General features: G+C 44.0%; 1 protein-coding gene across 1 annotated transcript in view; it reads left to right on the forward strand.

Moving 5' to 3' along the window:
• smchd1 (structural maintenance of chromosomes flexible hinge domain containing 1) overlaps positions 1-21,440 on the forward strand; it is a 40,200-nt gene that overhangs the window by 11,968 nt on the left and 6,792 nt on the right. Inside the window, exons 11-36 of the mRNA XM_020494766.2 lie at positions 2,562-2,670; positions 2,782-2,965; positions 3,183-3,380; positions 3,722-3,835; positions 3,972-4,078; positions 4,184-4,266; positions 4,390-4,506; positions 6,225-6,302; positions 6,547-6,672; positions 6,794-6,938; positions 7,209-7,308; positions 7,461-7,533; positions 9,834-9,970; positions 13,182-13,319; positions 13,587-13,826; positions 14,280-14,428; positions 14,653-14,738; positions 14,845-14,963; positions 15,131-15,292; positions 15,439-15,567; positions 15,687-15,766; positions 15,865-16,022; positions 16,109-16,227; positions 17,889-17,950; positions 18,284-18,371; positions 18,654-18,785. Of these exons, the coding sequence (XP_020350355.1) occupies positions 2,562-2,670; positions 2,782-2,965; positions 3,183-3,380; positions 3,722-3,835; positions 3,972-4,078; positions 4,184-4,266; positions 4,390-4,506; positions 6,225-6,302; positions 6,547-6,672; positions 6,794-6,938; positions 7,209-7,308; positions 7,461-7,533; positions 9,834-9,970; positions 13,182-13,319; positions 13,587-13,826; positions 14,280-14,428; positions 14,653-14,738; positions 14,845-14,963; positions 15,131-15,292; positions 15,439-15,567; positions 15,687-15,766; positions 15,865-16,022; positions 16,109-16,227; positions 17,889-17,950; positions 18,284-18,371; positions 18,654-18,785 (3,233 nt within the window). The remainder of the gene's footprint in view (positions 1-2,561; positions 2,671-2,781; positions 2,966-3,182; positions 3,381-3,721; positions 3,836-3,971; positions 4,079-4,183; positions 4,267-4,389; positions 4,507-6,224; positions 6,303-6,546; positions 6,673-6,793; positions 6,939-7,208; positions 7,309-7,460; positions 7,534-9,833; positions 9,971-13,181; positions 13,320-13,586; positions 13,827-14,279; positions 14,429-14,652; positions 14,739-14,844; positions 14,964-15,130; positions 15,293-15,438; positions 15,568-15,686; positions 15,767-15,864; positions 16,023-16,108; positions 16,228-17,888; positions 17,951-18,283; positions 18,372-18,653; positions 18,786-21,440) is intronic.

Genomic DNA, 21,440 nt, shown 5'->3' on the forward strand with positions numbered 1-21,440 from the left:
TACGAGGTCAAATCATGACGTCAATGATCTTCAGGTCGGAAAATCGGTGCTCCAGAAAGTGGTCCGAGTTCCCGAGTTGGATGACTGTTCAAAATTATTTTTCCCAGTTGGAGTCCCCCCCCCAGTTTTCAGCTGTCTTGAACGCTCTGAAGTCAGAGATTTCCAAGTTTACAGATATTTTGACTGCGCCATTAATGCTCAGAGGTAAATGGCAGGGTATTCCCTTTCAGTCAGGAATCAAAACTACTACGTAATGATCCGTGAATTCGTTGTCTGCAACATTTGTCACATGATAGCTCTATCAGCTGTTCGATTCTACTGTTCAGTTTCCCATGTCTCTTACATGATTTTCTTTTAATTACACAGTCAACCGATTTACATTTTTTTTATTTAATCATTAATTAATTTAATGACAGCAGTTCCTCTCTCAATGCAAAAAATATTTCCAACTCTCCCCCTCTAACCACCAAGCCTCTGTATGAAATGGAACGTTGTCATGCTCTGATCCCATATCTCCACATAGTTTTGCGAACAGGCGTGCACACTGGGGATGTGTTTTTTTTATTTTTTATTTTTATTTTATTAGGATCCCCATTAGCTATTGCAAAAGCAGCAACTACTCGGGTTTGCTGTAGTTTACAGTTGAAGTTACCTGCTGCAGTATATCGCCGAGTTCTGTGCGATTCTCTTTTGCAGCCAGTTGCTCTCGGTGTATCATACAATGTGTCTATGTGGCAGAGGGAAACGCATTCATAACGAGTGCCGATGCCTGCCCGCCGTCCCGCCATAGATGGAGCAAAAGCCCACCAGTCGATCTATTTGTCAAAATAGCCACGCCGCAAACCCGACATCCCCTGTGCCATTTTATACTCTGTATTCACGAGACGGAACAGTATTTCCCCGTGAATAGCATCCCCCGAAATGTATTGCAAACAAGTCTATGCATAGGCATTTCGGCCCTCACAGCTAATGTCCATTTGGAGAGCATAAACTGGGGAGTTTGAGTTGGGCAATCCTCTTGATTGCTAGCAATAGCATGAATTGTTTGACAGTGTTATCTGACAAAGGTATTGATGTGAGTTTCTGTGCCTCTGCCTCCCCACGCAGTTTTAACCATATCAATTGTAAGAACAATGGTGCAACTCTAATAAAATAAAAAATGTTATAACAATGCGCTTTCTCCCGCGTTGGATAGCGGTCGCTGTCACAACAGTGTGCTGTTGAATTGCCGCCTTTTCCTAGACCATGTTGCTAAGTGCATAATAGCAAAGTTAACCAGAATATTTCAAAACTATGAAATAACACATGGAATTAGTTAGTCAGGAGTGGGGGGCCCCGGTGCACAACTGAGCAGGAGGACAAGTACATTAGTGTCTAGTTTGAGAAACCGACGCCTCACAAGTCCTCAACTGGCAGCTTCATTAAATAGTACCTGCAAAACACCAGTCTCAATGTCTACAGTGAAGAGGTGACTCTGGGATGCTGGCCTTCCAGGCAGAGTTGCAAAGAAAAAGCCCTATCTCAGACTGGCCAATAAAAATAACCAATTAAGATGGGGGGGAGAACACATACACTGGACAGCGGAATCCTGACTAGGAGGCCAACATCCCAGAGTCGCCTCTTCACTGACTTTGAGACGGGTGTTTTGCGGGTACTATTTAATGAAGCTGCCAGTTAAGGACTTGTGAGGCGTCTGTTTCTCAAACTAGACACTCTAATGCACTTGTCCTCTTGCTCAGTTGTGCACCGGGGCCTCCCACTCTATCTATTCTAGTTAGGGCCAGTTTGCGCTTTTTCTGTGAAGGGTGTAGTGCAAAGCGTTGTACGAGATCTTCAGTTTCTTGGCAAGTTCTCGCATGGAATAGCCTTCATTTCTCAGAACAAGAATAGACTGACGAGTTTCAGAAGAAACTTCTTTGTTTGTGGCCATATTGAGCCTGTAATCGAACCCACAAATGCTGATGCTCCAGATACTCAATTAGTCTAAAGAAGGCCAGTTTTATTGCTTCTTTAATCAGAAGGACAGTTTTCAGCTGTTCTAACATAATTGAAAAGGGTTTTCTAATGATCAATTAGCTAATCCAAGTTATTAATTTTAAAAGGCTAACACAACGTGCCGAGTGATGGTTGCTGATAATGGGCCTCTGTACGCCTATGTAGATATTCCATAAAAAATGTACAACTATAACAATGTCTGCACTGTATTTCTGATCAATTTGATATTATTTCAATGGACAAAACATGGACATTTCTAAGTGACCCAAAACGTGTGTGTTTGTGTAAAAATACAATTGGTCGAAAGAACAGATGACTCGGTCAACAAATATACTTTTTAGTCAGGTACCGTTTTTTTTTTTTTGTCTCAGGATTTAGAACATCCTCTCGCGACCCCATTTTCATATCAGGTGACCCTTAGTTTGATAACCGCTGATAGAAGTGTCATAACATACTGAGATATTATGGCATCTGAAATGAACATTTTCTTGTAAAGCCCATGTGATCTCATCTTTGAGTTCAGCAAGAGTCTGATTGCATTCTGTTCCCTCTATAATATTCACCAGCTACGGAAGAGGATGATGACAGTATCGTCATGAACCAGGCCAGGGGGAAGAGGCCCATATTTGAGTGTTTTTGGAATGGACGTCTCATCCCATACACCACTGTATCCGAGTAAAGACTTTTCAAAATGCTATTTTAATAATACATTTTTCTTCAGTAATGTATACTTTAACAAAAAAAAGGGTTAATGTTTGAATTCTGTGTTCGTCCGTCGTGTTTCAGGTTTGATTGGTGCGCATGGCCAAAGAAGACAGGGACAGTGCCTGCAGAGTGTTACAGCAGGTTCTCAGGGGTGCTGTTCACCAATGACAGGTTCCAGGTCAGCACCAATAAGCTCACTTTCATGGACCTGGAGCTGCAGCTAAAGAATAAGGAGACCTTATTCACCCGCATTGTCAATGGCCAGGTAGCTTCCTTGTGTCTGATGTTTATGTTCTGTCACTAGCAAACCTCAGTCCTCTTGGGTGGAAGAAAATATTATAGTATATTTAAGACTCAGAGCTGGACATCTTAACACCCATATTAGACAAATGTGATAACAGTATTACTGAATTACCACTATGATGTTGAACATTTAGTATTAAAATTGCTGTATTACTGATGCATGTCATTTCCCCTCCCAGGAACAAAGGGTTAAAATCCATAAGGAGTTTCACCAGTGGCTGAAGACCTGCCACGAGAAGTGGGACAAGCAAGTAAAGTTCAGAGGCTTCAAGAGAACCATCACACGAACAGACGTGACCACAAAGAAGATGCAATCTCCTTGGGCTACCTTCTCCTCCATCGAGTGGGACGGTAGAGCGTACAAAGCTGGTCAATACGTGAGCATCCTCTTCCAAAGACGGTAGAGCCTGGTTCAATCTCAATTTGTCTTTCTATGATTCCTTGCATCCTCTCTCATTGGCTCCTTCTCCACCACCACATTGGAGGAGAAAGTTCAAGGTTCCTCCCCTCAACCTTCTCCAATGTGTTCTGGGAAGGAGGCGAGGAGAGACAATGTAAGGAATTGAGGAAAGATTGAGACAGGGCAACAGAACTGTTTGGTCGCTGTGGTTTGAAGTGTTAATTAGTTGTCTTGTTTAAGCGTCTTTAAATACAGTCAGATAATTAAGTAGCTCATGTGTCGATCTCTAAAGTCTGTTCTCAATGCCTTTCCTTCAAGGTGAAGTCTCAGAAAACACAGCCCATCTTCTTTGGCTCCGTTATTCAGTTCCTACTGTATGGCGATCACGAGGGAGATGTCTACGCCACAGGAGGGCAGGTGCAGGTGGCCATGGTAAGACGTCAGACAAAATCATAGTAGTGACACTTTGTTCTACACACTATTATCCTAAAGAACTCCCATTGTCTTAAGATATGCAATTGCATGCTTTTGGCTGCAAAATCATCTGTTTTTGTATCGGTTCCCATAGGAACCAAAGGCGCTGTACGATGACATCAAGACAATACCCATCTCCAAAATCGACAGGGTGATTACCAATGCAGCCATCAAGAAGAGCATTGATGACGAACTAGCCAAGTGAGGGAACCATTTTGGATTTTATTCCCAACGTACATGAATGTGTTCATTATGCCCCAGTGGTTCATGGGTTTATGATGTAACATTGTCCCGTTTTTGCCCCAGACTCCCAGACAAGCTAAAAGTGACCTGGCCAGAGGGCAACCCCTGGACCCAGAACGATGTCCGGCCAGCAGGCACGCCACTAGGTACAGAGACGGACGCTCTGCACCTTACACAGTTGCTCCGTGCTATCTGCCAAGTGTGTTTGATACTGTATCCTAAGTATGCACATCTTTGTGAGTGACTGATCTCCTTTTCATTCCTTGCAGGACCTCTCCATGTGGAAATTCTCAACAAGAAAGGAGAGTCAATATCCAGGATACCATCAGCCATGCAAAACACAACACGGAAAGCACTTTCGATCGAACTAAAAGTTGTTTGGCATTGTGAGTTGATCTGAATCGTAAGAATGATTGCTGCTGTTACAGTCGGAAGTTTACATACACCTTAGCCAAATACATTTAAACTCAGTTTTCACAATTACTGACATTTAATCCTAGTAAAGATTCCCTGTCTTAGGTTATTTAGGATCACCAATTTATCTTAAGAATGTGAAATGTCAGAATAATAGTAGAGAGAATGATTTAATTCAGCTTTTTATTTCTTTCATCACATTCTCAGTGGGTCAGACGTCTACATACACTCAATTAGTATTTGGTAGCATTGCCTTAAAAATGGTTTAACTTGGGTCAAATGTTTTTGGTACCCTTCCACAAGCTTCCCACAATAAGTTGGGTGAATTTTGGCCCATTCCTCTTGACAGAGCTGGTGTAACTGAGTCAGGTTTGTAGGCCTCCTTGCTCGCATACACTTTTTCAGTTCTGCCCATAAAGTTTCTATAGGATTGAGGTCAGGGCTTAGTGATGGCCACGCCAATACCTTGACTTTGTTGTCCTTATAGCCATTTTGCCACAACTTTGGAAGTATGCTTGGGGTCATTGTACATTTGGAAGACCCATTTGCGACCAAGCTTTAACTTCCTGACTGATGTCTTGAGATGTTTCTTCAATCTATCCACATAATTTTCCTTCGTCATGAAGCCATCTATTTTGTGAAGTGCACCAGTCCCTCCTGCAGCAAAGCACCCCCACAACATGATGCTGCCACACCCGTACTTCACAGTTGGAATGGTGTTCTTCAGGCTTGCAAGCCTCCCCCTTTTTCCTCCAAAAATAATGATGGTCATTATGGCCAAACAGTTATATTTTTGTTTCATCAGGCCAGAGGACATTTATCCAAAATGTACGATCTTTGTCCCCATGTGCTGTTGCAAACCACTGGGAGCAGTGGCTTCTTCCTTGCTGAGCGGCCTTTCAGGTTATGTCGATATTGGACTTGTTTTACTGTGGATATAGATACTTCTGTACCTGTTTCCTCCAGCATCTTCACAAGGTCCTTTGCTGTTGTTCTGGGATTGATTTGCACTTTTCGCACCAAGGTACGTTCATCTCTAGGAGACAGAACGCGTCTCCTTCCTGAGCAGTATGACTGCTGTGTGGTCCCATGGTGTTTATACTTGCGTACTATTGTTTGTACAGATGAACGTGGTACCTTCAAGCGTTTGGAAATTGCTCCCAAGGATGAACCAGACTTGTGGAGGTCTACAATTTATTTTCTGATGTCTTGGCTGATTTTCTTTTGATTGTCCTATGATGTCAAACAAAGTGGCACTGAGTTTGAAGATAGGCCTTGAAATGCATCCACAGGTACACCTCCAATTGACTCAAATGATGTCATGGCTTTAGAAGCTTCTGATAGGCTAATTGACATCAATTTCTGGAATTTTCCAAGCCGTTTAAAGGCACAATCAACTTAGTGTATGTAAACTTTTGACCTACTGGAATTGTAATGCGGTGAAATAATCTGTCTGTAAACAATTGTTGGAAAAATGACTTGTGTCATGCACAAAGTAGATGTCCTAACCGACTTATCAAAACTATAGTTTGTTAACAAGACATTTTTGGAGTGGTTGTGAAACGAGTGTTAATGGCTCCAACCTAAGTGTATGTAAACTTCCGACTTCAATTGTATATTTTTGGCGGACTGTTTCAACGGCTAGTGTGTGTATACCGTGTCATAAATAGTTTTTTCTCTTCCTCCCTAGCACCTAATGGTGATGTGGAGACCAACTCTCACATTGCAGCACATTCGGCCAAGTGGGCATTCTGGTTCAGAACCATGGGTAATTGTTTTATTTTAATAATTTACTTTATTGTAATGATTTTAGTTTCCTCTCCTCTGTTTTTGTTACTAGCTAGTGATTTAGTGTTTGTCATAATGTCTGACTCTCCGGAGGCTTATCAGTGTTGCTTCTGCATCTGCATTTCTTGCTGTTTGGTGTTTTAGGCTCGGTATCTCCTATAAGCTCTTTAGGACATCTGCCAATGTAAAAAGGGCTTTTTAAATAAATATGATTCCCTGTACAGAGAACCTGAACAAGCTGGGGAAGTACACTCTGCACCTGAACACAATACTCAATGTCAATGAGAGCAACGCTACCGTCTGGGCTGGGAATCAGCTTCCCAACCACACACTGGACTTCTCCATTACTGGTAAGTTCATTTCTGAAATCAGACTGCCACACATATACATTATATGCGTTGGCCCTCTCCAGTAGCAATCAGATCCATCTCCTAAACAGCGGTTTCCTCTCTTTTCTCTCTCCTCTCCTAGAGGGCAGTGCAGAGAGGTTTGTGGTGGGCACAGTGAACACCCTGCTCCATGTGGGGGTGCCTTTCAACATCCCACTGGAGCTGCTGGATGAATACGGTCACCCTGCTCGCCCCACTCCCAACCTCAAGCCCCTCCTGGAATGCAGGTAGGTTACACATAAAAATAGTTAAACACATTGTCATGTTTGAGATGTTTTGTTTTGCGTACTTTGTGTCTGCGGAGTATTTCCAAATCATTTTCTAAAGATATTAATTAAATGCGCTGATTCATTGATTGATAGGTGTTTTTATTTTCTGTTTGCACATCCCTCTGTGTGTGTTGACTGTGTAATAAAGACGTTTCCCTGCAGGGCTCAGCCCCGGAGTCTGTCAGTCAGCTCCTCGCTGTTAAGCTGGTGGTTCTTACTGTGTTTCAGTGCCCTGGAAGTGAGTTACGAGGGGGTGACCGCTAGGGGGACCATTTTGACCATCCGAGGCGTCAGAGCCAGGGGGGCGGTGCAGCACTACCAGAGCAAGGTCAGAGACCCGCTGGTTTCCAGGGCTGCAGGGCTCTCACTTTACCTCTATCCAGATGAACCTCAAAGAAACAGACACTCGACTGAAAGCTTTCTCAAATTACGTCCCCAAGTAATGTGTGAAATATATGGGTCTTATTTTTCTCTCGGCAGACGCACGACTTGAAAGTGGTACTGCCTGGCCTCAAACAGGACTCGCAGACTCTGAAGATCAGCCTTCTCCCTGGTAAAGTGATTGATTTAACTTGAAGTCACAAATTAAAGAATGTTTGTGCTCCTGGGTATTCAGAGAAAAATACTTGTTAACTTGGTAAACAGCGAATGGACCATTTGCGTAAAATAAAGCTAAATTGCATTAAAACTCTGTTTTAACAACCTGTGATTTACGGCAACAACTTGGGGGGGGGGGGGGTCTGCTTTTCTGCTTTGAGAAGAAATATCCTCTTTAATGGGGGGGGAGGGGGGTGTCGGTAGATCCCGACAAGGGGTTTTAAGTCAATGATTGCCCTGGTGACAGTTGCATATGCTGTCCAGCTGTGGCTTGAGAGCTAGTTAGGGTGACAACATGGGATAACAAAACACATTAACCACCCTTTAGGACTTATAAAACATATATGTAGTCCAAACGGTTTTACAAGCAGCACTGTATATACAGTCACCTCCAAATGTATTTGGACAGTGACATATTTGTACTCCTGCACTTTTTAAATGACACAATGACCGAGGTTAAAGTGCAGACTCCTTTTTAATCTGAGGGAATGATGACTGAGGAAGTTAGACGTACGTATCATACCCTCCCCTGTTACTGTGATGGTGAGAGGTTAGCATGTCTTGAGGGTATGATAAACTCAGCAAAAAAAGAAACGTCCTCTCACTGTCAACTACATTTATTTTCAGCACACTTAACATGTGTAAATGTTTGTATGAACATGATATGATTCAACAACTGAGACATAAACTGAACAATTTCCACAGACATGTGACTAACATAAATGGAATAATGTGTTCCTGAACAAAGGGGGGGTAAAAATCTAAAGTAACAGTCAGTATCTGGTGTGACCATCAGCTGCATTAAGTACTGCAGTGCATCTCCTCCTCATGGACTGCACCAGATTTGCCAGTGCTTGCTGTGAGATGTTACCCCACTCTTCCATCAAGGCACCTGCAAATTTCCAGACATTTCTGGGGAATGGGCCTAGCCCTCACTCTTCCGATCCAACAGGTCCCAGACGTGCTCAATGGGATTGAGATCATGGCAGAACACTGACATTCCTGTCTTGCAGGAAATCACGCACAGAATAAGCAGTATGGCTGGTGGCATTGTCATGCTGGAGGGTCATGTCAGGATGAGGGAGGAGGATGTCTTCCCTGTAACGCACAGCGTTGAGATTGCCTGCAATGACAACAAGCTCAGTCCTATGATGCTGTGACACACCGTCCCAGACCATGACGGACCCTCCACCTCCAAATCGATCCCGCTCCAGAGTACAGGCCTCGGTGTAACGCTCATTCCTTCGACGATAAACGCAAATCCGACCATCACCCCTGGTGAGAGAAAACCGCAACTCATCGGTGAAGAGCACTTTTTTGCCAGCCCTGTCTGGGTACAAACCCACGGTCGCTGGACCGTGATGTCTGGTGAAGACCTGCCTACCAACAGGCCTACAAGCCCTCATTCCAGCCTCTCTCAGCCTATTGCGGACAGTCTGAGCACTGATGGAGGGATTGTGCGTTCCTGGTGTAACTCTGGCGGTTGTTGTTGCCATCCTATACCGCAGGTGTGATGTTCGGATGTACCGATCCTGTGCAGATGTTACACGTGGTCTGCCATTGCGAGGACGATCGGATGATCAGCTGTCCATCCTGTCTCCCTGTAGCGCTGTCTTATTTATTAAACCCTTTACAATGAAGATCTGTGAAGTTATTTGGATTTTTACAAATTATCTTTGAGAGACAGTGTCCTGAAAAAGGGACATTTCTTTATTTGCTGAGTTTATTTGTCAAACTTTCTCCATAATCATGGTAACATCCACATTGATGTAGAAGTCTTTAGAAACGTATTCTTATTTACAATAAAAGTGACTCCAAAATGACAATACATTATTGTCATTTATTTATTTATTCTATTTAGTACAAAATAATCTGAAACACACTCAAAACAAAACTGCAAATACATCCAATAAATGTGTGGAGTCACAAGCTTGATGTAGTCATTGGAATATGGGACCAAATACTAAACTTTTAACTACTTTAATACAGAAATGAATTTGTCCCGATACTGTTGGGGGGGACTAGGCACAGAAAGTGCTGCAATTGATGAAAATGCCCTCAAATTAAAGCTGACTGTCTGCACTTAGTCTCACGTAGTAACCTCCCATTGTATAATTTCAAATCCAAAGTGCTGGAGTAGAGAGCCAAAACAACAAAACATGTCACTGTCCCAATACTTTTGGAGCTCAATGTGTTCAGTGTACATGTAAAGGACATTCCATAGTAGTGTGTCAGCTGAATGTGTGTTTTTTACAGGTAACCCAGATTCACTGAAAGTGAAACAAGAGGATCCAATCACTGTGGAGAATGGAACTTCGGTTAGCTTTGATGTGGAGGTCCATGACGTAGCAGGAAACGTCACAGCTCACCCCAAACTGATCATCAGCTGCCAGGTAAAATCAGACTAGACCCTGACTCTGGAGGTATATACTCAAGTCAAAAGCAGAGGAATTACACAACTGCAATTTCTATCCCCATCACTAACTTGGCATGCCTATGGCTTCTTCCAGTTCAGTTAAACATTTTCTAAAGTTCCATCTAGCGTTTGGTGTTTACATGCTCATACATTTGATTTTTAAGTCCATGATTAAGTCCACTTCTTAATAATGAAGTACAATAGACATTTTGATGTCTTCAAAGGCACCAAGTAGCATCAAGGCCAAAACGAGCACCCTGAGAATGTTGTCAGACTTGGACCTGCAGCCTGCGGGAGCTGTGTGTACTAGTTCTGCCTCCAAGTTTCTCAGCAGTTGGCTAATGAAAACCACTGGCTCCAGTAGAACAGCCGTTCCCTCTTCAGGAAACAAACTAATATAAAGGGAGAGGCGGGCTTGTCCCTCTGCCAGAGCACTATTTCAACTCTTTAGGGTTGAGTAAGAGGGTGTGTCACTGTCCCAGAGAGGATGTGCAATTTAGGGCCACTCTCCATACAGCAGGTTACCAGAGTTGTATTCATTAGTGCATACCATAGCTAAATGTTTTGCAATGGAAAACAAGTGTTTCTTATTGGACAAAGTAGTCCCTCCCCTATTTGATCGTTGCGTTCCTTGTGAATACGATCCAGCTCTTTGCCAGAATATCTACCAGTAGGATAGAATCCATGAATGATATCTGGCTTGTGGACTTCTGATGGGCCATCTGGACATCTCCCAAGTGAGGGGGCTCTAGGAGGCAGATCTCACCTACGGGAATACTTTTGTGACTTTTAAAATCTGATCACAACCCATAAATTAGCACATGCTTCTGAATTGCTTCAATTTATCAACACATTGCTGTTCTGGAGATTAAATCATGCTGGATTTAGTGTAGGAATTAGTCTCCTCCTTCAGGAAAGGCTTTAACTGCTGTGTCAGCCTTTGAAGTTGAGGCAGCTGTATTACCCTGGTGGCGCCATTGGTCCACATGTCTCCATCCCTTTCCTTTCTCACTAAGATAAAGAGGAGTTCAATGTTTGCCAACAGTGCCCACTGGGCCTGATAGAATGTCCTCCATAGACAATCTCAGATTTCTGGAGCCACTCTTCACTTCCAGATGAGTGCATAAAGCGACTGTTGCCCAATGGCAGGAAAGGAATGCGTTTTTGTATTGCATCCGTGAAATTATTTCGACCCCTTGATTCCACACATTGATTCCACACACACATTTTGTTATCTTGCAGCCTTTAAAATGGATTAAATAGTATTTTTTTCCCCTCATCAAGCTACACACAATACCTGATAATGACAAAGTGAAAACAGGTTTTTAGAAATGTTAGCCAATTTTATAAAAATAAAATAAAAAAATACTATATTTACATAAGTATTCAAACCCTTTGTTATGAGACTCGAAATTTAGCTCCGGTGCATCCTGTTTCCATTGATCATCCTTAATGTTTCTACAACTTGATTGTAGTCCACCTGTGGTAAATTCAATTGATTGGACATTATTTGGAGATCACACACCTGTCTATATAAGGTCCCACAGTTGACAGTGCATGTCAGAGCAAAAACCAAGCCATGAGGTCGAAGGAATTGCCGGTAGAGCACCGCGACAGGATTGTGTCGAGGCAAAAATCTTGAAGGGTACCGAAAAATGTCTGCAGCATTGAAGGTCCCCCAACAACACAGTGGCCCTCCATTCTCAACTGGAAGAAGTTTGGAACCACCAAAACTGTTCCTAGAGCTTGGCCGCCCAGCCAAACTGAGCAAACAGGGGAGGAGGGCCTTGGTTAGGGAGGTGACCAAGAACCCGATGGTCACTCTGACGGAGCTCCAGAGTTCCTCTGTGGAGATGTTAAAAACTGTCAGAAGGACAACCATCTCTGCAGCACTCCACCAATCAGACCTTTATGATAGTGGCCAGACTGAGGCCACTCCTCCGTAAAAGGCACATGACAACCCCCTTGGATTTTGCCAAAAGGCACATAAAGGACTGACCATGAGAAACAAGATTCTCTGGTCTGATAAAACAAAGATTGATATCTTTGGCCTGAATGCCAAGGGTCACGTCTAGAGGAAACCTGGCACCATCCCTACGGTGAAGCATGGTGGTGGCGGCAACATGCTGTGGGGATTTTTTTCAGGGGCAGGGACTGGGTGACTAGTCAGGTTTGAGGGAAAGATGAATGGCGCAAAGTACAGAGATCCTTGATAGAAACCTGCTCCAGAGCACTCAGGACCTCAAACTGGGGTGAATGTTCATCTTCCAACAGGACAATGATGCTAAGCACACAGCCAGGACAACAGAGGAGTGGCTTCGGGACAAGTCTCGGAATGTCCTTGTGGCCCAGCCAGAGCCCGGACTTGAACCCGATGGAACATCTCTGGAGAGACCTGAAAATAGCTGTGCAGCGACGCTCCCCATCCAACCTGACAGAGCTTGATAGAATGAAAAACTTCCCAAATACAGGTGTGCCAAGCTTGTAGCGTCATACCCAAGAAGACTCGGCTGTAATCACTGCTAAAGGTGCTTCAACGAAGTACTGAGTAAAGGATCTGAGTACTTATGTAAATGTGATATTTCAGTTTTATATTTAATAAGTTAGCAAAAATGTCTAACCCTGTTTTGCTTTGTCATTATGGGGTATTTTGTGTAGATTGACTAGTCCCCCCCTCAATGTTAGAATAATACTGTAACCTAACAAAATGTGGGAAAAGTCAATGGGTCCGATTTACTTTCTGAAGGCATTGTATACACGATCCATGACTCAAAGGCTTAAAAATCCTTCTGTAACCAGTCTCCTCCCCTTCATCTACACTGGTTTGAAGTGCATTTAACAGGTGACCTCAGTAACGTATCATAGCTTTCTCCTGGTCAGTTATGGAAAGAGCAGGTGTTCCTAATGCTTTGTATACTCTGTGTATATTTGAGTCCTGGAAATCAATGAGTTGCTTGACAATGTTTCACTGTTTGTCAGCAGTGCCCACTGGGCCTGATTTTAAAATGTCCTTGCATAGACAACCTCTGCCTTCTGGAGTAACTCTTCCCTTCTAGATGCATAAAGAGACTGTTGCCCAATAGAATGAATGTGGTTTAAAAAACTAATTTGAGTCCTGGAAGTTTACGTGTTGGCTTGACAATAATAAAATGTATTTCTGCGGTATGTATCTTTCTGTGGGGTCTCAGTTGCAGGGGATCCCTGGTTCGTCCTCCATGGTGGCTGTAGACTGCAGTAACACAGGAGCCGGGACCCTGGTGCTAAAACCAATCACCTTCAAAAACATTGCGGGAGACCAGACGGTTAAAGCTACATTTGATATTCCTGTAAGTAATTGTTTGTCATCTATTAAGACCTCCCCTTTGTTTCACCTCAAACTTCTTAACGTCTCCTTTCAACTTATTTCGCCCCCTCCATGGAGCTCAATGATAGAAAAAAGAAGCTCCTGCACAATGCCATTTTTTTTTTAAGGTTTTGTTTTTCAGTCCAATATTATTTGGGGCTTTTTAAATATTTTCAGTGTAAAAACATAACACGAATACATTTTGTCAAGTGAAATGATAAATGTTAATTCATCCCTTCTTACCCATCAGAGTCAGAAGAGTGTAGCTCCAGTCCAGAGGGATCTGAGGGTTGTCCCCAGCACCCGTGTGTCACGTCTCGAGGTGTACAGTCAGGAGGACGAGGACAGCCTGGTGGACTCCATGGTGCTTAGGGACAAGGAAAAGATAGACTGGACTGCAGGGGACCTCCTGGAGAACCTCCATTATAGACTGTATGATGAGAGAGGCAGGGTGGTCCCTCTGTCTGAGGAGATGGCCCGGAGGATCAAGGTAATGATGACACCACCCTGACCATGTATGAATTAGGGCTGGGGATGACCAGGGACCTCACGATACGGTATTATCACGATACTTAGGTGCAGATACGATTTATGTATTGCAATTTGACATTCCAAACATATTGCTCACCATATGTCTGCTGCAGAGGGACAACCGAGGGCCATAAGAAAACACGTTCTGAGCTGAAAACATTGTCTCACTGTTTAAAAAGACGGAGAACAAATATGAAGGACAAATACTGGCATTTTGATGGACATACAGCTGACTAGAGCATATGAATGAGGGGGCATCTGATTCTAGATCAGCATTCCTCCTCTGAGATGCTTTATGAATACTGGGCCCAGGAGTCCTGCATTAGTGTTGACATGGATATTAGATCAGTATTGATGCTTCTAGCAGCCTGTTGTCTGAGACTCTCCTGTTTGTCTGTTGTGACTGTGTCAGGTGAACTGGGCGGCTGACGTGAGTGTGGAGGAGCTGGCCCAGGGGAAGCTGCCCAACGTGCCGGTCCCGACGCTGGTGAAGGAGGAGCACTTCTACCAGGTCTCCTACATGGAGGAGCTGGTGTCTGTCGACACCTCCTTCACTATAGTGTAAGTCGTCTGCTCAAACATGGGTAGAAAGATCTTGCACTCAAGCAACTTTAAAAAATAAAAATAAATGTTTTGATGAGGCAAAGATTTTTGCCTCGTGGTGAAAAGATACAAAGTAGACAATGTTAATATGCTTATAGAGGTAGCAACAAAATTTTATTCTGATTGCGCTTATCATATCAGCGGGGCGGGCCTGTTTTTGATTGGCTATGTGTTGGTTTTAGGCCCCGCCCCGACGAACCGAAACACATGAAGGCCACCCTGAGCGAGTCGACCGTGAGGATGGGAGAGGTCCTATCAGGAAAGATCTGTGAGTCTGGAGCCATCAACAGTTGACTCTCTTGACACCTAATTCACATTTAAACACTTCTTCTTGATTACCTTCCAAATGAGAAACCGGTCATCCCCTTTCCCAGTCTTACAGCTTACAGACCAGTATGGTAATAAAACTCAGATGCTGACCGCGACCTGTGTGGACTCTCTCGCCGTGGATGCCGAGGGTCTTGACAAAGCATCCCTGGTCTTTACCTGGCAGGTACATTTAATAAATCCAAGTGATTTTGTAATGCTGTCATCATTGAGAATTTTTGCTGAAAGTATAATTTGCGTCAAAACATCCCATATTGTCCTTAAAGCTACAGTCTGTGAATTGGAAAAACGACATAAAACGAAATGTCCATTACGCTGTTGTGTTGTAACCAGGAGAGCACCCACTCCATGTTAGTGACAGGGGTGCGGTTCAACCCTGGGTTACCAGGCATCAGAGAGCTGAACTTCACCTGGAGGGACTTTGCGGAGCATGTGACAATTAAATTGACGGCTGGGGTCCCTGCACAGCTCAAACTAGTGGACGGACCACAAGAGGTGGGCATTAAGTTAAGGGCCAAGACAGTCTTGACCGCGTCAGTGTTGCTATGTTGTGAAGCAACCACTGAGTTTTGGTACATATTGATCATGGCTGTCCTCTCTCCCTAACTAACTGTCGTCCGTGTGTTGCGTCTTTACCTCAGCCCCTGCAGGTACTGAATGAGCAGGGCATCCAGACGCCCTTCCTCCTCCAGCTGTTTGACGAGTGGGGGAACCCCTCTCCTGACCAGAGGGTTGTGGTGACACTGAAGACTTCCACTCCAGCTCTAAAGGTCAGCCACTTTACGAATGTAAAGGGGACATGGGGATTCTATAGCATTGGGGATATTGACCTCTGTTGGGTAGCTTATCTTCTTGATAAGAAATTGTGATGAAGTCTTTTGTTTTTCAGGTGAAGTCACCCGTTAATTCACAACCGATAGACAAAGATGGAAAAGCCAGTTTCGTAGTGGACCATGTGAGCGGTCCAAAGTAAGTTCCTTAACCCTATAATTTCTAACCACTTGCCATAATGACCCTGCAACCATATATTATTGGAGGGCCGTGTTCAACCCCTGTTGGTCTCCCAGGGGGGAGTATGCGCTGAAGTTCAGAGGGTCCTTCAACAAGAAGCCCATCCACGGTCCAGCTGTAAAGCTTACCATTATCCCCGATCCTAACAAACCTGTCAAACTGGTGGTGGAGTACAACACAAACTCAGTGTTTCCTGCTGGAGGCACCCTCACAGGTCTGTACCTCTGTCTGTGGCGCCGCCTGTGTGTCTGCGGCTTCTGTGTCAGCTGACCTGTCATGGTGGTCTTTGTGTGGGTCCAGTGTTTTCAGTGTCTGTGGTGTCGGAGGAGGGCAGCACCATCAAGAACCTCAACCCTGCCAACATGTCCATGCTGTTGTGGAAGGGAGAGCCGTCAGGGACGTCAAGGCCCCCCTCAGGGGTGAGTTACGGGACACCCAGGCTGCATCCCAAATGGCACCCTATTGCCTATATAGTGCAGAGCCCTAAAGTAGTGCACTATAAAGGGAATTGAGTGCCATTTGGGACTGAGACCCAAAGGGACGAATGAACTTTAACAGACTGTGGCTGTCACACAAGGACACAACTTTTCACATTACTTGTAAAAAAATATATATACAAACACTACCGTTCAAATGTTTGGTGTCACTGAGAAATGTCCTTGTTTTTGAAATAAAAGCAATTTTTTGGGGGCCATTTTAAATTAACTTCAAATTGATCAGAAATACAGTGTAGACATTGTTAATGTTGTAAATGACTATTGTAGCTGGAAACGGCAGATTTTTTTAATGGAATATCTACAGAGGCCCATTATCAGCAATCATCACGCCTGTGTGCCAATGGCACATTGTGTTAGCTAATCCAAGTTATTCATTTTAAAAGGCTAATTAATCATTAGAAATCCCTTTTGCAATTGTTAGCACAGCTGAAAACTGTTTTGCTCATTAAAGAAGCAATAAAACTGGCCTTCTTTAGTCTAGTTGAGTGTCTGAAGCATCAGCATTTGTGGGTTCAATTACAGGCTCAAAATGGAGGCTCCGGTGCACAACTGAGCAAGAGGACAAGTACATTAGTGTCTAGTTTGAGAAACAGACGCCTCACAAGTTCTCAACTGGCAGCTTCATTAAATAGCAGCCGCAAAACACCAGTCTCAACATCAACAGTGAAGAGGCGACTCCGGGATGCTGGCCAGAGTTCCTCTGTCCAGTGTCTGCATTCTTTTGCCCATCTTAATCTTTTCTTTTTATTGGCCAGTCTGAGATATGGCTTTTTCTTTGAAAATCTGCCTCGAAGGCAAGCGTCCCGGAGTCACCTCTTCACTGTTGACGTTGAGACTGGTGTTTTGCGGGTACTATTTAATAAAGCTGCCAGTTGAGGACTTCTGAGGTGTCTGTTTCTCAAACTAGACACTAATGTACTTGTCCTCTTGCTCAGTTGTGCACCGGGGCCTCCCGCTCTCTATAGAGCCAGTCTGCGCTGTTCTGTGAAGCTAGTAGTACACAGCGTTGTACGAGATCTTCAGTTTCTTGGAGATTTCTTGCATGGAATAGCCTTCATTTCTCAAAACAAGAATAGACCGAGTTTCAGAAGAAAAGTCTCTATATTTTTGTCCATTTTGAGCCTGTAATTGAACCCACAAATGCTGATGCTCCAGACACTCAACTAGTCTAAAGAAGGCCAGTTTTATTGCTTCTTTAATGAGCAAAACAGTGTTCATCTGTGCTAACATAATTGCAAAATTATGATCAATTAGCCTTTTTTTAAATGATAAACTTGGATTAGCTAACACAACATGATGCAACACCGGCGTGATGGTTGCTGATAATGGGCCTATGTAAATAATCCATAAAAAATCTGCCGTTTCCAGCTGCAATAGTCATTTACAACATTAACAATGTCTACGAGTATTTATGATCAATTTGATGTTAATGGACATAAAAACAAGGACATTTCTAAGTGACCCCAAACCTTTGAATGTGTGTACATACATACGTACGTACGTACATACATACATACATACATACGTACATAAAAAGGGATGGCAATAAAGAATACTCATTGTGTTCATGCTTTTTTTTAAAGGCTGCCCAACTGAAATGCAGCAAACCCATGGAAGACGAAAAGGTGAACAGTTTTCACTTCAGGTAACCAATAGTTTTATATTCGTACCCAGTGCTGGGTAATTGTAGTACTAAGATGGGTATTTCCTCTCCTGCCTAAAATGGCTTTAGAGAGACACACTACAAATTGCAAAGCAAGCGGATGGCCGCGGTGTTAGCAATCACCTGATGGGTGGCAATTTAAACATTGAATTATTGGGAAATGAACATATAATGGTAACTGATATTCTGGTCAGAGGTGATGGCCACTTCATGGTGTATCAACACAAAGATTGTTTTATTTTTTATTAACCTTTATTCAACACACAAAGGTAGTCCTGTGATGTTTATGTAAAATGATTCATTTTCATCTAACAGAGACAAAGTCATCCCAGACCATGTCGGGAAGTACACCATCCAGTTTGTGCTGTGTGTTGACAAGACTAAAGGGCTGTGGAGTCACCAGGTGAGTTCAACTTCAACCAGATGGCTTAGAGCCATAAACCCACTCCTCACAGACAACTAATTTCCAGACACCCCCAACTGGCTTTGAGTGAAACACGTACACGTGGATATGGTCTCTGCTCTCCAAATTGGTCTCCTGTTAATCTTATGTAGAAGAAATGTATTTTATGTCCAGTGGCTGTATGTCCATAGGTCTGTATGTCCAAAGGCCCCATAGGTCATTATTTTGTGCTACTTGTAGAACTATGATAATCACTTCTCTCTCTTTCTTGCCCTTGCCTAGTATGTCATAAATGTTGTACCCAACGACCCTGTCAAATTGGGCCCAGACCTGCAGCCACCAACCCCAGTGGTGGTTAACAACAACGTCCTTGACAGTCGGACTCTGGTGGAGGACATGTCTCTGAAATTAATGGTGAGATGATTAGATCCTCTGGCCAGCAATTGTCATGAATCACTAAACATAGGATTAGTGAAGGGAAAAAAGCCAACTTGACTAAGCAATAGAGCAAAACAAGGCATGGTTGCATGGTTAAAATGTTCTATCATTTTTGGTGACCAAGCCTAACTGAGGCCATATACAGTGTCTTCGGAAAGTATTCAGACCCCTTGACTTTTTCCACATTTTGTTACGTTACAGCCTTATTCTAAAATGCATTTTTTTTAAATGTATTATCCTCAGCAATCTATACACAATACCCCATAATGACAATTTGTTTTACAAATGTATTAAAAATAAAGAACTGAAATACCTTATTTACATAAGTATTCAGACCCTTTGCTATGACACTCAGTTGAGCTCCGGTGCATCATGTTTCCATTGATCATCCTTGAGATGTTTCTACAACTTGGTTGGAGTCCACCTGTGGTAAATTCAATTGATTGGACTTGATTTGGAAAGGCACACGCCTGTATATAAAAGGTCCCACAGTTGACAGTGCATTTCAGAGCAAAAACAAAGCCATGAGGTCGAAGGAATTGTTCCTAGAGCTCCAAGACAGGATTGTGTCGTGGCACAGATCTGGGGAAAGGTACCCAACATTTCTGCAGCATTGAAGGTCCCCAAGAACACAGTGGCCTCTATTCTTAACTGGAATAAGTTTGGAACCAGCAAAGACTCTTCCTAGAGCTGGCCGCCCGGGCCACACTGAACAATTGGGGGAAAGGATCTTGGTCAGGGCGGTGACCAAGAACCCAATGATAACTCTGACAGAGTTTCTCTGTGGAGATGGGAGAAGGACAACCATCTCTGCAGCACTCCACCAATCAGGCCTTTATGGTAGAGTGGCCAGACTGAAGCCACTCCTCAGTTAAAGGCACATGACGGCCCACTTGGAGTTTGGCAAAAGGCCCCTAAAGACTCTCAGACAATGAGAAACAAGATTCTGTGGTCTGATGAAACCAAGATTGAACTCTTTGGCCTGAATGCCAAGCGCCATGTCTGTAGGAAACCTGGCACCATTCCTACAGTGAAGCATGGTGGTGGCAGCATCATGCTGTGGGGATGTGTTTCAGTGGCAGGGACTGGAAGACTAGTCAGGATTGAGGCAAAGATAAGCAGAGCAAAGTACATTGATATCCTTGATGAAAACCTGCTCCAGAGCTCTCAGGACCTCAGACTGGGGTGAAGGTTCACCTTCCAACAGGACAACGACCCTAAGCACACAGCCAAGACAGCACAGGAGGGGCTTCAGGACAAGTCTCTGAATGTCCTTGAGTGGCCCAGCCAGAGCCTGAACTTGAACCTGATCAAACCTCTCTGGAGAGACCTGAAAATAGCTGTGCAGCAACGCTCTGCATCCAACCTGACCGAGCTTGAGAGGGTCTGCAGAGAAGAATGGGCGAAACGCCCCAAATACAGATGTGCCAATCTTGTAGCGTCATACCCAAGAAGTCTCGATGCTGTAATCGCTGCCAAAGGTCCTTCAACAAAATACTGAGTAAAGGGTCTGAATACTTATGGAAATGTGATATGTATATACACTGCTATAAAAAAAAAAGGGTACACTAAAATAACACATCCTAGATCTGAATGAATGAAATACTCTTATTAAATACTTCTTTCTTTACATAGTTGAATGTGCTGACAACAAAATCACACAAATTATCAATGGAAATCAAATTGATCAACCCATGGAGGTCTGGATTTGGAGTCACACTCAAAATTAAAGTGGAAAACCACACTACAGGCTGATCCAACTTTGATGTAATGTCCTTAAAACAAGTCTAAATTAGGCTCAGTAGTGTGTGTGGCCTCCACGTGCCTGTATGACCTCCCTACAACGCCTGGGCATGCTCCTCATGAGGTGGCGGATGGTCTCCTGAGGGATCTCCTCCCAGACCTGGACTAAAGCATCCGCCAACTCCTGGACAGTCTGTGGTGCAACGTGGCATTGGTGGATGGAGCGAGACATGATGTCCCAGATGTGCTCAATTGGATTCAGGTCTGGGGAACGGGCGGGCCAGTCCATAGCATCAATGCCTTCCTCTTGCAGGAACTGCAGACACACTCCAGCCACATGAGGTCTAGCATTGTCTTGCATTAGGAGGAACCCAGGGCCAACATATGGTCTCACAAGGGATCTGTGGATCTCATCTCGGTACCTAATGGCAGTCAGGCTACCTCTGGCGAGCACATGGAGGGCTGTGCGGCCCCCCAAACAAATGCCACCCCACACCATGACTGACCCACCGCCAAACCGGTCATGCTGGAGGATGTTGCAGGCAGCAGAACGTTCTCCATGGCGCCTCCAGACTCTGTCACGTCTGTCACATGTGCTCAGTGTGAACCTGCTTTTATCTGTGAAGAGCCAGTGGTGTTCTCTGACAAATGCCAAACGTCCTGCACGGTGTTGGGCTGTAAGCACAACCCCCACCTGTGGACGTCGGGCCCTCATACCACCCTCATGGAGTCTGTTTCTGACCGTTTGAGCAGACACATGCACATTTGTGGCATGCTGGAGGTCATTTTGCAGGGCTCTGGCAGTGCTCCTCCTGCTCCTCCTTGCAAAAAGGCAGAGGTAGCGGTCCTGCTGCTGGGTTGTTGCCCTCCTACGGCCTCCTCCACGTC

The sequence above is a fragment of the Oncorhynchus kisutch genome, linkage group LG11 (genome assembly GCF_002021735.2).
Source record: "Oncorhynchus kisutch isolate 150728-3 linkage group LG11, Okis_V2, whole genome shotgun sequence".
Lineage (NCBI taxonomy): Eukaryota > Metazoa > Chordata > Actinopteri > Salmoniformes > Salmonidae > Oncorhynchus > Oncorhynchus kisutch.